Source organism: Staurois parvus, unplaced genomic scaffold (genome assembly GCF_062004578.1).
Source record: "Staurois parvus isolate SC_StPar_1 unplaced genomic scaffold, SC_StPar_1.0 ptg000438l, whole genome shotgun sequence".
Taxonomy (NCBI): Eukaryota; Metazoa; Chordata; class Amphibia; order Anura; family Ranidae; genus Staurois; species Staurois parvus.
In genome coordinates this window covers 5,311,320-5,327,619 of record NW_028318234.1, presented here as the reverse complement: position 1 = coordinate 5,327,619, position 16,300 = coordinate 5,311,320, and the positions used below count along the sequence as shown (strand labels likewise).

The 16,300-nt window shown below is 40.3% G+C and overlaps 1 protein-coding gene across 1 annotated transcript in view; it reads left to right on the top strand.

Moving 5' to 3' along the window:
• Window positions 1-16,300, top strand: part of OSMR (oncostatin M receptor) — a 116,182-nt gene that overhangs the window by 67,655 nt on the left and 32,227 nt on the right. Inside the window, exons 9-13 of the mRNA XM_089687827.1 lie at window positions 269-437; window positions 3,009-3,085; window positions 8,173-8,395; window positions 11,679-11,858; window positions 15,715-15,816. Coding sequence (XP_089543953.1) covers window positions 269-437; window positions 3,009-3,085; window positions 8,173-8,395; window positions 11,679-11,858; window positions 15,715-15,816 — 751 coding nt within the window. The remainder of the gene's footprint in view (window positions 1-268; window positions 438-3,008; window positions 3,086-8,172; window positions 8,396-11,678; window positions 11,859-15,714; window positions 15,817-16,300) is intronic.

The following is a 16,300-nucleotide window of genomic DNA, read 5'->3' as shown; positions in this document are numbered from 1 at the left end:
TGGAGGAACCTTAGGCTTCCATGGTACCCTGGTTGAGAAACCTTGGAATGGAGTCTGACTGCAGAAGAATTGTCAGGTTCTTTGTGGATTATCTCAAAATTAGGCCAAGGCATTTGTGTGGAGATAGGAAGTCATGTTCAGTCCCCTGGCAGACACAAGTACCACCAAGTGGGCGATTCAGCTACACAAAATAGGAATGCCAGTTTTGGATGTACTAATGTTTATTGTTTCTTTAAACATGATTGTCAGTTTTTTTTTCCCCTTGCAGGTAAATGTGATGATGAAAGGGAAAACTTCACTGGAGATGTACAGTGTCAGTCTCACCCGATTGCAGCCATTTACTCGGTATGAGCTGAGAGTGCGCTGCATGTCGGAGTCATCATTGGCCGGGTGGAGCAACTGGAGTGACGCTCTTGTAATCCAGACACAGGAAGCCGGTATGCCAACAAGCTATGGGAATTTGAAGACAATGTATATAATTACACATTATAAAAGGATGGGCTTGATCATCAAGCAAGTCAAATGCAGGCGACTGCCTGATGTCTAAATTGCTTTGACTTTGAGTTGCTTCAAGCTGCTTCTGAGTTCTCTTTGACTTATATAGAGAATGAGCCTTAAGATAGTAACATCCACCTATATAGTTAAACAAACAGGAAAAAAAAGTTTAAAGGTTTGTGTAGGTGGGCAAATTCTGCTTGCCTTCAGGTGCATTCAGTTTGCTTTTCAGATGTCTTTGAATTCTTTCTGAGCATCTTTAACATTCACATTGAATAGTGTTGAGGTGGAAAGATGCAAAACAGTCTCTGTAAAAAAAGCCAAAAATGTAGATTCCAGGTTGTTCTTGGTTCTTCAAAGTGTACATCACTGCGTCAGTCCAAAAAAATATTTTTTGTATTGTTTGAATTTTATAAATACATTTGAGGCAGCCATATTTCCTCAACACCTAGACAGATTTTTGCAGTCTCTAATGAAAGGAAAACACATAATACACCTGGTACCCAAAGATACTGTGATCTTCAGCCCAGCCTGTTTGTGGCATAATGGAGCTCAGAACATCATTTTGTTATTAATGCCAATAAAGGCATCTTTTTAGATACATATAAAATGGTATTTGGTAATACTGGTATATGCCCTATTGAATGATCCAGTCTCTTAAAAACCCAATACCAAAATAAAAAATCCAACCCCCCTGGACCAGGAGCATATGCCTTGCATTTTTTTAGTATACATATATTTTTGGTACTGTCTGCCTTCCAACCATGTGAAGTCCCTCCATCCTCCTCTTCTTCCTGTGGTGGCAGTGGATAGGTTCTCTATGATGCTTAGAGAAGCACTTTGTATGGACAAGGGCGGCATCCAAGGTGACTTGGTTATATGCCCCCAGGGCTCAAAAGAGGTCCAGCACCTGGGACTGTAAGAGGAAATGGAGTGCAGCATTACAGCATGGAGAGGATGAGTACTGCTATCTATTTTGACACTGGAGGGAGGGAAAGGAATTAAAAAATACTTGTAGTTGGGCTTTAAAATATAACTAAAGGCAAAACTTTTTTTTTTTTTTTAGTTTTGGATAGAGTGGAGAGGGATTAGAACACCTATTACATTTTTATTGCTGTCTGTGCCCCCATTAGGGAGATTCACCTTCTCTATTTGTCCTGTTTACCATTATTATTGAAAAAAATAAGTAAAAGAAAATCTACATTTTTCGGTTGTCCTCAGAAAAGTAGTAGAAGGGAAAACGTCCAATGGGGACACTATTTCTGGTGACCATAGGAGTTTCCCTTAATTTGCAGGGATTTCCTCTCACTTCTTGTTTGGTATGGGTAATTTGACAGGGGTTTTAACCCTTCCTTACTTTATCCAAAATAAAAAAAAAGTTTTGCACATTGTACTACTTTATTAAGGCAAGATTTAACATATAAATTGTAGGAGCCCATAGAGGCCAAATCAGAAATAATATTAAATTGGATTGTTTGTTCTTAAAATGTAACTAAACCCATCAATACTAACTCACCCTCCAGCAATGTGATGTAAGCAAGCTCCCTTGCCAATAACATCTTTTTCCTAGCTTCTTCCAAGTTTGGGGTCTTTGGCCATATTGATTGGTCAGGCCACAGGAGTTCATTCATCCTGCCACAGTCGCAGTTTGAGAATGTACACCGAGGCACTCTCAGCTCAGTATATATTCTAAAGAATCTTGCAAGGAGGAAGGGAAGCCATCTTTTGTACTGTCCTTATACCAGCCAACAGCAAGCTAACAAAACTGACAGAAGCAGCATTGTGTTTCATTCCAATAATGAATGTACTTGTGTGAATAGTTCTTTAAAATTGAAATGCAATCATATAAGCTGAAATTACAATATGCTTGTATACATATCTCTCACAAATGCGTACAATGAACATATTAGTTACAAACAGCTACCTACAAATCACATTGAATACATTGGAATGTGATCTAGCTATGTATGTGACTTTAACAAACACAATGAAAGAACATACAGGCATATGTGTAGCAAAGGGAGAATGGAGACCTTCACTGGTGTTCTTCTTGAAGCTGAAATGGCTACAGTGGCTTATGGGAAATCTTTATTCTTAACAAACATGAGACACTTCCTGTTCTTGTTGATGGGAATAAAAAAAACAGGTGCAGTTGCAGTGAGAACACAATAGATGGTTCCCTACTCAACACAATGATGATATACAGAACACCTTTAATATAGTAAGTTTCTTCTAAAATCGTTTCTGCTTGCAAGTTCTCCAAATCAGGACTGGTAAAATGCACACTCATGAGATTGGTTGGTGATGGTGAGCGCCAGCATTCTAAATGTAGTGAGAGCTCACTCTATGCATCATCACTGGTCTCTGCAGTAAGAGGACATATGAACATAATAGTCTATACCCATGGCTCTTACCAATACCGGTGGGAACATTGCCTTATAATGACTTGTACTGATAAAATGTGTACATATCACTCTCATTTAAGATTTCTCCCATTTTTTTTATTTGTATAGCACCGTCAGCTCCACTTAATGTTTGGAGAGAAATTCATCACAATGAAAATGGGCAAAATGTGATGGTTTACTGGAAAGTAAGTACTTTGGGACTTCATCCTCTCAGATATATCTCAGTTTGGGTAGAAGAAAACAGATGAAGCATTGATTTCTATGGGCCTGTGTTCCCAGCTCTGCCCACCTGCTGCATGCACTAGTATTCATGTCCATTATTCATACAGTACCAGGAAATAATACAGCATTGCACATTAGTAAGTAAAAAAGGGAAGACAAAAACATGTTTAGGGAGAGAAGAGGGGCCTCTATGGGAGTCTCATTTTTCCTGCTGTGGGTTTTATTTACTTCAACTTACCTTTACACCGTGTTCCAAATTATTATGCAAATTATATTTTTCTCATTTACCTAAATAATTGATGTAAATAACAGTCAGCATAATTCTCATGTTATCAACTATTAAGAGTACAATTCACATTTTACTGAACAAACCTCCTAATGATAACAGTATTTTTGTTAAACATAAAACACTTACAATGCACTGTTCCAAATTATTATGCACAGTAAGTTTCAAAACACTTTATAGGCTGTAAAGAACTGAAAATTGTAATTTGTTGTGTTTGCAGCATATTTACTAAAATCAAAAGCTATTTCAATCAAAACTTTTAACAACATTTTAACTTTTTAAACATTTTATCAGGTCACGTTACATTGTAACATAGGACCCCTTATTTGATAGCAGCTTCACAAGTCTTGCATCCATTGAACGTGTGAGTTTTTGGACAGTTTCTGCTTGAATTTGTTTGCAAGATGTCAGAATAGCCTCCCAGAGCTGCTGTTTGGATGTAAACTGCCTCCCACCCTCATAGATCTTTTGCTTGAGAATGCTCCAAAGGTTCTCAATAGGATTGAGGTCAGGGGAGGATGGAGGCCACACCATGACTTTCTCTCCTTTTATCCCCATAGCAGCCATTGTTGCAGAGGTATTCTTTGCAGCATGAGATGGTGCATTGTCATGCATGAAGATTATTTTATTACGGAAAGCATAGTTCTTCCTTCTGTACCAGGGAAGAAAGTGGTCAGTCAAACTCCACATACTTTTCAGAGGTCATCTTTACACCTTCGGGGGGGCTCTAAAGGGGCCGACCCGCTCTGTTCCCATGATTCCGGCCCAAAACATGACTCCACCACTGCCTTGCTGACGTCGCAGCCTTGTTGGAACAGGGTGGCCATCCACCAACCATCCACTACTCCATCCATCTGGACCATCCAGGATTGCACTCATCAGTGAACAGGACTGTTTGAAAATTAGTCTTCATGTATTTTTCTGCCCAATGCAGCCGTTTCTGCTTGTGAACATTGGTTAGTGGTGGCCGAATAGAAGGTTTATGCACAGTTGCAAGACTCTGGAGGAGTCTACACCTTGATGTTCGTGGGACTCCAGAGGCACCAGCAGCTTCAAATATCTGTTTGCTACTATGTAATGGTATTTTAGCAGCTGCTCTCTTGATCTGATACATGGATCTGGCAGAAATCTTCCTCAATGTGCCTTTATCTGCACGAACCCGTCTGTGCTCTGAATCAGCCTCAAATCTCTTAATAGTGCGATGATCACGCTTAAGTTTTCGTGAAATATCTAATGTTTTCATACCTCGTCCAAGGCATTGAACTATTTCACTCTTTTCGGCAGCAGAGAGATCCTTTTTCTTCCCCATATTGCTTGAAAATGGTGCTCTGCTTAATAATGTGGAACACCCTCCTTTAGTAGTTTTTCCTTAAATTGGGCTCACCGGCCAATCTAATTATCACAGGTGTCCGAGATTGTTTTCAGTGATCAAAAGAGCCCTGACACACAATGCCATCCATGAGTTAAACTGAAAAACAAAAACAATCTTTATGACACTTAAATAGAATTTGCATAATAATTTGGAACGCGGTGTATTGAGAATGCACCAGAAGCAATGAGACTGCAGGACAGGGAAATCCAGCTAGAAAACCTCATCATTGGTATAGCATCCTCCTAGTGCAGCTAGAGGGAGCTAGACCCTAATGGTTAGTCAGGAGCTGGTTAGCAGCTCTGGTGTGATAGCCAGAGGGGTCAAAATGTGGTTAGGGCTGAGAGACTCTGCAGGCCAGCCCCTCTGGAATTTCCCCCTGCTCTGAGGCTTTTGGATGAGGGCCTTCAAGGCAGTGGGTGGATCTGAAGAGTGGTAGGCTGTACCTTTGAGGGACCTCAGCCAATCCCCAACAGGAGGCTTGGCAAGGGGCTGGACTTCCTTAACCACTTCCAGTCCGGACACTTTTACCCCCTTCCTGACCAGGGCAGTTTTCAGCTTTGAAAAAAAAGTGTTTTTCTTATAAAATTTTGCAAATAAATAATATTTCATCATAAATCTTGGCCAAAATTTATTACGTTATCTTTTTAGTAAAAAAAAAAAAAGCCAAATTAGTTTATAACCAAAAATTATAATTTTTAAACATTTTTATATCATTATTTATTATTATTATTTATTTTATTTTTTTTACATACTGTCACCCTAGCAGTACAGTGTCACCATGGTGACACTGTACTACTTTTGGGAGGTGATGAAGATTTTTTTTTTTTTTAACACTGATTGCTTTACACCCATATAGGATGTAAAAGCAATCATTTCGCTTTCTCTCTGTCTGCATTCTTGCAGCCATTGAGAACTACTGAGTGAGTTGTGATTGGTCACAGCTTGTCACATGGTACAAGGCTGTTGTGAATAGCCTTGTACCATGTGACCTCTGTGATCATTCACAGATTTCACACGTAGTAAGCAATGTCAGAAGTGAAATCTTGCTTACTACTTTGCATGTGATCACTGATTGGCCAATCAGCGATCACATGATCGAGACCTCGTACGGAGGTCCCGTCCGACGATCAGTGTTTCACTGTGTCCGGAGGACACAACGGGCGCCGGATCACGGTGCTGCGCGCTCCCGGGGAGCGCGCACAAGCAGGGTGCGGGGAGGCCGTTTATAAACTGCCACCCGACCCTGCAGTTTATATACAACGGCCGGTCGGGAAGTGGTTAAAGGGTGTTAGAGTCTGCTCAGTGGGGGGAGTTGGAGTGTGGTGGTGGGAGAGGAATAAAAGTCAGGAAGATGTGAGGCTGGAGGAAGAAGGCTGCCAGGTGGGATGGGGCCTGCTTGCAAGCCTGGAGCTGGAAATAAGAAAACCTCAGGACTAGCCGGTCCCCTAAGAGAGGATTACCTGTATGGTAGAGAAAGAGCAGCACAGCTGATAGGCCAGGTAGCAGCAGTCATTCCACAAGCTGTACAGAAGAGGATCTGAATGAGTACATCTACACCCCCTGGGCGGATAGGGGAAGGAGCACTCCGGTGTGAAACCAGATTAGCTCTCTGCTAGTGACTGTGCACCTTATTTAAGAGAACAGGAGCCAGATCCCCTGCTCAGGAAGAAAACCTTCAGATTCCTTGGTGAAGAGGAGTTCATCTAGAGTCTGGGGTAGTACAACTGAAACTGCTATCTAGCACTCCAACAGAGAGTGTGTGTTGGAGAGAAGACACTGTGAATAGTTCAGGAAGTTGTCCTCAGATTTCAGTTCCCTTGGGCATCCTATACACCCCTTACCCTATCCAAGTTTAATCCCCTCAATAGAACAACTAAACCAACGCTCAAGGCCTGATTTCTGTCTGTGTATGAAAGTTGAGTGGAAAATGCTAATTGACTGGCTGTGCAGGACTATAGGGGACCCAAATTCATCAGCAACCCCAAGGGGGTAGTGTAATGTAATCTAGCACTAATGTAGTGTAGTCTAATGTAGCACTACCCCCAAAGACGTTTGTATTAGAGATACAGGGATAACATTTACTAAAACTGCAGAGTGCAAAATCTGTTGCAGCTGTACATGGCAGCCAATCAGCTTCTAACTTCAGCTTGTTCAATTAAGCTTTGACAATAAAACCTGGAAGCTGATTGGATTCTGTGCAGAGCTGCACCAGATTTTTCACTCTGCAGTTTTAGTAAATGAGCCTTATGGAGTAATTGCAGCAAATGCCTAGGCCAAGACCCCGAGACCTGAAATGCTGAAAAGGACTGGTGAGCTACTAATGAAAGAGTAGTTAGCTGGAAAATCAAGTATAACGGCTCATGTACAAGGGTTCAGAAAATACTACATTCAGGTCTGTAATACATTATATTAATTATCTGAATATAGCTGTATTAAATTCAGTGGTCTCAGTCCCGTAACTGCGCACAACTCGATAATAGAAACATCTGCACTCAAGGATCTAGTGTATGGACTGTATTTTATATTGGATGCATGTAACCATCTGTGCTAATGTTTACATGCATCCAGCAATTGTATTCTATTGGTCACCACCACTGCCTAGGAATGACATGTGAAAACCAGCAATGTGTGATTACAGAATATGGATGTTTACATCTTGACCCTAATTGCTAGGAGCTGCCTGCCTGCAAAAGACGCTGGCAACAAGAACTGTCCACATCCTGGCAACCAAGGATGTTAGGCGGCAAGAGCTGCCTGCATCCTAGCAACCAAGGACATTAGGAAGCAGAAACCTGGCAACCAAGAATGCCAACGGTGCACGCATGTACACACAGCACAAGCATTACAGTGTATGGAATTCCATGCATTACTGCACCTCAATTCCCTGACAACTTCAATGCTCAGCACTGTTCTCTAGTTGTGTACCAACTATGCTCAGAGCTCTGCTGCTGCCTGTCCTTGATCTAGTCATAATGGGGATGATTTACTAACACTGGAGAGTTCAAAAAGTGGAAAATCTGGTGCATCTCTGCATAGAAACCAATCACCTTCCACATTTTTGTCAAAGCTTAATTGAACAAGCTGAAGTTAGAAGCTGATTGGCTACCATGCATAGCTGCACCAGATTTTGCACTCTCCACTTTTAGTAAATCAACTTCACTTTGTCAAGATCTATGAATTGTATTATCACACTTGGCACTGCCAGTTGCCGCAGAGAGAGGCTGCAGTGGATTCCAATCAACATTTTTCTATGGGGCTGCATGATCTTTAGTTACGTGCTTTGTGAATTGAGTCTTAGATCTCTTTCTGATCTGTGTTTGACTAGCATGAAGGCCATGTGTTTCAGATCCAGTTTGCTTTGGTTAATTTTGTAACTTGATTTATGTTTTTAGCATCCTCCAGGTTTCAGTGCCAATGGACGAATTTCTCACTATAATATTGAATGGTGGCCAATAGATGGCAATATCCTAGCCAACAAAACTAGAGTGTCAGCTCAGCAGAACAGTTACAGTATGAACCTTGGAAGACAAGCTCATGCCATCTGCATCACTGCAGAGAATGGGGCTGGTGTGTCTCCAGCTGCCGAGATAAAAGTCCCAGGAACCAGCGGGAGTGGTAAGTCCTTATTACTCCAGAGGAAGTGCAGTAACAATGCTTACTGTTATTTGCACTAACAGTTTATTATTAATGATAAGTTTTCAGAAAGCTTGAATCCTTTCTATTGATGTAAGCAGAAGGCATTGCTTTATCTATAGGACCAAATTAATTCTCCACATCCAATGGTATGCGTTCTCTGAATGGCGCTTGTACTGAGCGGCCTACCTCCTGTGTTCAGAATGGAGCACAGCAGTTTCTCGGCACATGACCCGGAAGCTAGTGGAAATAACTGGAGTAGTGGTATCTGCTTCACTGATTTCCAGCTTCCAGGGAGATTGGTCAGGCATGGTATATGCATAGTTACACTGGTCCAAGCTATACTAATGTAACTATGTATAAAATATCCATACTTGGACTTCAACTTTTTTCCCCACTACTCCAGTGATCTCCACTAGCTTCCGATTCTTGTGCCAAGCAGCCGCCCTGCTGCATTCTGAACACAGGAGGTTGGATGATCAGAACAGGTGCCAGAGATTTCTTTGCATTTTCTCAATGATTGCAAAGCATTCTCTGATTGGATGAGGTGGAGAGGCAGAGCAGTTATATCCACTTCAGTGATTTCCAGCTTCCAGGGGCCTTGTCCATGTATGATATATATATATTGTACATCCATTGATCCCAGCTGAACCAATATAACTATGTAAAAATATACCATACTTGGAAATCATTTTTAACCACTTTATGTCTGGACACTTTTACCCCCTTCCTGTCCAGGCCAATGTTCAGCTTTCAGCGCTATCACACTTTGAATGACAATTGCGCGGTCATGCAACACTGTATCCATATGAATTTCTTAGCATTTTTTTGAGACAGATAAAACTTTATTTTGGTGTTATTTTTTACCACTGGGATTTTTATTTTTTTGCTATATAAATGAAAAAGTCCAAAAATTTTGAAAAACAAAAAGTGTTTTTCTTATAAAATTTTGCAAACAAATAATTTTTCTTCAGAAATCTTGACCAAAATGTATTCATCTATCTTTTCAGTAAAAAATAACCCAAATTAGTTTATAATCAAAAATTATAATTTTTCAAAACTTTTTTTTACATTTTAATTTTTTTATATATTATTATTTATGTTTTGTTATGTTTTAAACATACTGTCACCCTAGCAGTACAGTGTCACCATAGTAACACTGTACTACTTGTGGGAGGTGATGAAGATTTTTTTTTTCTTTTTTTACATTGATTGCTTTTACACCCATAAAGGCTGTAAAAGCAATCATTTCTCATGTGATCACTGATTGGCCAATCAGTGATCACATAAATAGGGACCTCACACAGAGGTCCCGTACAGCGAACAGTGGTCTGCTGTGTCCTCCGGAAACAGCGGACACCGATCGCAGTGCTGCGCGCTCCCAGGGAGTGTGCACAGGCAATGGATGCTGGGGGACATTTAGAAACATCCACCGCCTCCGGCAGCCATTTATGTACATGGGCTGGACAGGAAGTGGTTAACCACTAAATGACCAGACCAAATGTTTCAGTCTTAATATGTATCAGTTTAGTCAACAATAACTGTTTTACAGCTGTACATATCAAAGGGATGGTCACTCATTTCCAGTACTTTCGGTCATGTTGGATAGTTTGTCCCCTGCTGTGGTCTGTAGTTTCACCTGCCCGCTGCTATGTTACTACTAGACATGTACACACTGGAAATTTTGGTTTCATTTGGTTTTGGATGCATTCGCTCTTTGCAGAATGTCGTTTCATCATATTCGTTATGTTTAGCCAATTACTTTTTGGGAATTTGTTTTGTATTTTTGGCATTTGTTTCATATTCATTGGTCCAGGTGGATTCGAAAAATGTTGCAGTTTTTCTGTAAGACTGCTATATATTCAATATATTATTATCAAATTGGATGGATTTGAATCGATAGTATTTGATATTTTCAGACACTAGTCCAACTCACCAAGAGAAATGACACTAGCTGACTGGACAATATCAGCTGGCATCAAGTGTAACCGAATTAACAAATGGAATGAAATTTAGATCCATTCCTTATCAGAATTTCAATTATCAAACAAATTTGAAAATTTAATTCATTTCCCCATGGGCCTGAACTACTATTGCATCATGTGACATCATCCGAATGAAACAAATACATTAGTTAATTTCGTTATAACTTTTTTTCAGATTTATTGACATTCGTTATTATGTCCACTCAGAGATTCATATATATTTGAATCTCTGAAAATCATATTTTTGCCTGAACGAATAAATGATAAGAAACACACGTCTAGTTATTACTGTGTCCTGTAGTAGCATAGAGACCAATGGGTGGGACCACAGTGCCTGAAGGGGGCACCCTATCTGACTCACCTAGAAATGCTGGAAATCACTGCAAGAGAGTGAAGACGTGGAGTCACATTTCCTTTTTTTGACAAAGTCTCTTTTCTAAATACTTTATCCAAGAGAAAGGTTTGCGTTAAATTAAAGGGTGCGTACTGTATTAGAAGGAAAATTGTGCTAGCTTACTTTGAAAGAAAAAAAGAAGTAAAATCTTTGAGTTATGAGGCATACACAAAAAAGTATCATTCCAATTTTTTTTTTAACTTGTCTACCGTAACTAAGACTACTCATCCTTTTATAAGGAACCTCAAGGCCATCAAGAGATCCATTTTCACTCAAGTTGCCCAAACACTAGATAGTAGAAATGAGATGAACTCCATCCTAGGGTTTGTCCTACAGCATCAACTTATTTAAGTTCTATCCAAGGAGGACAATAAAGAGTTAGCCAAACATTTCCTGGGAGCCTGTTCAAGATTTTTCTTGATGGTAGCCAAGGATGAAAACTTTACATGCATTCAGATTGTTACACTATTGTTCTGGATTCACTGGTAGGCTCCATGCACACTGCGCTTAAAAAAAAACCCCAGTTCCATTGGCAGAAAAAAATCCCCTATAGAAAATTTTTGTACAGGAGTTTAGGAACATTCAGCTTTTTTTTTCCAGCCAGAAAACTCCTCTCAAAAACGTAAAAGAGAAGGGTTTTATTCTGCCTCTAAACTCTGCGTTTAAAATGTGTCTCTAATATGCAGGGACACATAGGATAACGTTGAGCTTCTTCTACATGCAAAATGCTAAACTCCTCCAGAAGCAGCATTTTTTATGCCAGTGTGCGTGGAGACATACATTGGAAAAGTTTGGGGTGCAGTTTTACCTCCATCTAGTCAGCTAGGAGCTAGTTATTTTCTATATGTTTTACCATATAATGGGTGTCCTTGTGCTCCTCTTGTAGGCAATGAAGTGAACACAGAGCAGACACATGGCAGAGATGGGGAGATCAATGTAATGTGGAGACCAGTCCCTTCTGTGCGTGGATATGTAGTAGAGTGGTGTAACTCTCCCAGGTCTTCACACTGTGATCTTCAATGGAAGAAGTATAATTCTGGCATCCACAGAGATGTAATTCGTTCCGGTAAGAAATTAAATATACTCAAGCCATTAAAGCTCAATTGAAACAGAAATAGACATCATACTAACAACTTGAATTCTGATTATCTGAACCAGGGGCGGACTGACCATTTGGAAACTCGGGCACTGCCCGAGGGCCCGGGGTCAGTAGGGGGCCCCATGAGATGCCCCTGGTACCTTTTTTTTTGAGTTTTGGCAAGGACATAGGGGCCCCATGATCCCCTATTGCCCGGGGGCCCCATGAGTTGTCAGTCCGCCCCTGATCTGAACTCAACTTTCCTGTTACAGCAGTTGTTTATGGTGTCTAAATATAACTCTGCAGTCTAATTGGCACTCTGTAAAGTAACAGAAGGGCGGCACAGTGGCTTAGTGGTTAGCACGTCTGCCGTGTAGTAAATGGGTCATGGGTTCGATTCCCGACCATGGTGCCTCCTGCATGGAGTTTGCATGTTCTCCCTGTGCTTGCGTGGGTTTCCTCTGGGTACTCCTGTTTCCTCCCACACTCCAAAGACATGCTGGTAGGTTATTTAGCTCCTGTCTAAATTGTCCTAGCTTCATCCCTGGCCATGCAGGATTTCCTGCATTGTAGGGGTTGGGAAAAGACCTGGCAACTAGAGATGAGTGAATCGAACTTGGCGAAGTGGAATTCGTTTCGAATATTAGGAAAAATTCGATTCGCACCGAATCCGAAAATTAGCAAACTTCGGATGCACGAATCAAATTTTTCCCGATCGGCCGATTTTCATCCCTTCTACAGCCGGCAAAAAGTGTCCCTGCAGAGAGCTCCGCTATTTCTGACAGTTCTCTGACAGTTCCTTCACATTTACAGCGGTTGAAACATTGTATCTATTTGTTTCCATTTAGGATACAGATGTTTTTATTCGGAAACAAATAGATACAATGTTTCAACCGCTGTCAATGTGAAGGAACTGTCAGAGAACTGTCAGAAATAGCGGAGCTCTCTGCAGATACACTTTTTGCTGTACTGGAATTCTTCTTATTTTCATCCTACTTCTTCTTCTTATCCTCCTTCTTCTTCTTCTTCTTCTTATCCTTCTTCTCCTTCTCCTCCTTCTTCTTATCCTTCTTCTTCTTATCCTTCTTCTTCTTCTTCTTATCCTTCTTCTTCTTATCCTTCTTCTTCTTATCCTTCTTCTTCTTCTTCTTATCCTTCTTCTTCTTCATCCTCATCATCTTCTTCTTCATCCTCATCATCTTCTTCTTCATCATCTTCTTCTTCATCCTTCTTCTTCTTCATCCTCATCTTCTTCTTCTTCATCCTCATCTTCTTCTTCTTCATCCTCATCTTCTTCTTATCCTTCTTCTTCTGCTGCTTCTTCTTATCCTTCTTCTTCTCCTTCTTCATCCTCATCCTCCTCCTCTTCTTCTTATCCTTCTTCTTCTTATCCTTCTTCTTCTTCACCCTCATCTTCTTCTTCATCCTCATCTTCTTCTTCTCCTTCTCCTTCATCCTCATCTTCTTCTTCATCCTCATCCTCTTCTTCTTCTTCTTCATCCTCATCTTCTTCTTCTTCTTCTTCATCCTCATCTTCTTCTTCTTCTTCTTCATCCTCATCTTCTTCTTCTTCTTCTTATCCTTCTTCTGCTGCTGCTTCTTCTTCTCCTTCTTCTTCATCCTCATCCTCCTCCTCTTCTTCTTCTTATCCTTCTTCTTCTTATCCTTCTTCTTCTTCATCCTCATCTTCTTCTTCATCCTCATCTTCTTCTTCTCCTTCTCCTTCATCCTCATCCTCATCCTCATCCTCTTCTTCTTCATCCTCATCTTCTTCATCCTCATCTTCTTCTTCTTCTTCTTCTTCTTATCCTTCTTCTTCTTCTTCTTATCCTTCTTCTTCTCCTTCTTCATCCTCATCCTCCTCCTCTTCTTCTTATCCTTCTTCTTCTTCTTCTTATCCTTCTTCTTCTTCATCCTCATCTTCTTCTTCTCCTTCTCCTCCTTCTTCTTCATCCTCATCCTCATCTTCTTCTTCATCCTCATCCTCTTCTTCTTCATCCTCATCTTCTTCATCCTCATCTTCTTCTTCTTCTTCTTCTTCTTATCCTTCTTCTTCTTATCCTTCTTCTTCTCCTTCTTCATCCTCATCCTCCTCCTCTTCTTCTTATCCTTCTTCTTCTTCTTCTTATCCTTCTTCTTCTTCATCCTCATCTTCTTCTTCTCCTTCTCCTCCTTCTTCATCCTCATCCTCATCTTCTTCATCATCCTCATCCTCTTCTTCTTCATCCTCATCTTCTTCTTCTTCTTCATCCTCATCATCTTCTTCTTCATCCTCATCTTCTTCTTCTTATCCTTCTTCTTCTTCATCCTCATCATCTTCTTCTTCATCCTCTTCTTCTTCTTCTTCATCCTCTTCTTCTTCTTCTTCATCCTCTTCTTCTTCTTCTTCATCATCTTCTTCTTCATCATCTTCTTCTTCATCATCTTCTTCTTCTTCTTCATCATCTTCTTCTTCATCATCTTCTTCTTCATCATCTTCTTCTTCATCATCTTCTTCATCATCATCATCTTCTTCTTCTTCATCATCATCTTTTCTTCTTCATCTTCATCTTCATCTTCTTCTTCATCTTCTTCGTCGTGCCCCGTGACTGCCCAAATGAGTGAAGTGTGCGGTGATTCTAAGATCGACGGCACTCATCTGCATGTCATACTTCTTATCCTTCTTCTTCTTCTTTATCCTCATCCTCATCATCTTCTTCTTCATCCTCATCTTCTTCTTCATCCTCATCTTCTTCTTATCCCTCTTCTTCTGCTTCTTCTTATCCTTCTTCTCCTTCTTCTTCTTCTTCATCCTCATCTTCCTCCTCTTCTTCTTCTTCTTCTTATCCTTCTTTTTCTTCTTCTTCTTATCCTTCTTCATCCTCATCCTCATCTTCCTTATCTTCTTCTTATCCTTCTTCTTCTTCTTCATCCTCATCTTCTTCTTCATCCTCATCTTCTTCTTCTTCTTCATCCTCATCTTCTTCTTCTTATCCTTCTTCTTCTTCTTATCCTTCTTCTTCTTCTTATCCTTCTTCTTATCCTTCTTCTTCATCCTCATCTTCTTCTTCTTCATCCTCATCTTCTTCTTCTTCTTCATCATCTTCTTCTTCTTCATCATCTTCTTCTTCATCATCTTCTTCTTCATCTTCTTCGTCGTGCCCCGTGACTGCCCAAATGAGTGAAGTGTGCGGTGATTCTAAGATCGACGGCACTCATCTGCATGTCATACTGACAGTATTATTTCTCTTCCCCAGCAGACTCCAAGGGCATTTAAATTAAAGGTACAGTGTTCTGCACTAATATAAAGGCTCTCTGAAGCCTAGAAACCCTTTTAATAAGTTAAATTCGCAGCGAATAAATTCGCATCGAATTGAATTTATTCCGCAAATTCGGCGAATCAGCTGAATCGAATTTTTGAATAATTCGCTCATCTCTACTGGCAACCTACCCTGTAAAAATAATTGCTAAGAAAATTCATGGAAAAAGTCATTTACAAGTGACGGTCCATGCAATCGCCAAGGGTCAGATACGACTGAATGGATAGATCGATAGAAAGTAACAGAGCTGGTCAGACACCTTCCTTTCCCTTCCCTGTGATACATATTTCTTCGAGGACTCTTGTACTGAGGGGTGTGGCTATTACTCAGCTCTGCCAGCACAGAGCACTGAAAAAAGCATTTTCATTAAAAAGGTGTTTTAGGGCATTATCTAGCAAAAACCAGTCACAGATATAGTCTTCAACTGAGCTTTAAATCCCTATTCTTAAAAAATGAATGCCAGTCATTAGGGTTAACCGAATCTTGATATTCAGAGTGTGGCTGACAAAGTCATAAAGGTTTATAACTCTCTGTTCTGTTCTCAGTCTCATTTCAGCGTGGTGTTAGATATGATTTTCAGATTTATGGAACTAAAGAAGATGGGGAGCACTTACTGGGGAAGCTGACTGGGTATACTGAGGAATTAGGTAAGTAAAAGAATATTGGGCGTAATGTATGAGACACAACAAAGAGTGGTGCAGTAAAATGGTAGTCTAGCAGATTCCTTTTTTATTAGTTTGAGTTGTGAAGAAATTACTGATGTCTGATTGGTTACTATGGGTCACTGCCCACTGTGATTTTTCTTAATTTATTAGGTATTTCCTCCTAAAATACATTGCTCAAAAAAATTAAAGGAACACTTTTTAATCAGAGTATAGCATGAAGTCAATGAAACTCCTGAGATATTGATCTGGTCAGTTAAGTAGCAGAGGGGGTTGTTAATCAGTTTCTGCTGCTTTGCCATTAATGAAATTAACAACAGGTGCACTAGATGGGCAACTATAAGACGACCCCCAAAACAGGAATGGTTTTACAAGTGGAGGTCACTGACATTTTTTTCCCTACTCATCTTTTCTGACTGTTTTTCATTAGTTTTGCACTTGGTTAGGGTCATTGTCACTACTGGTAGCA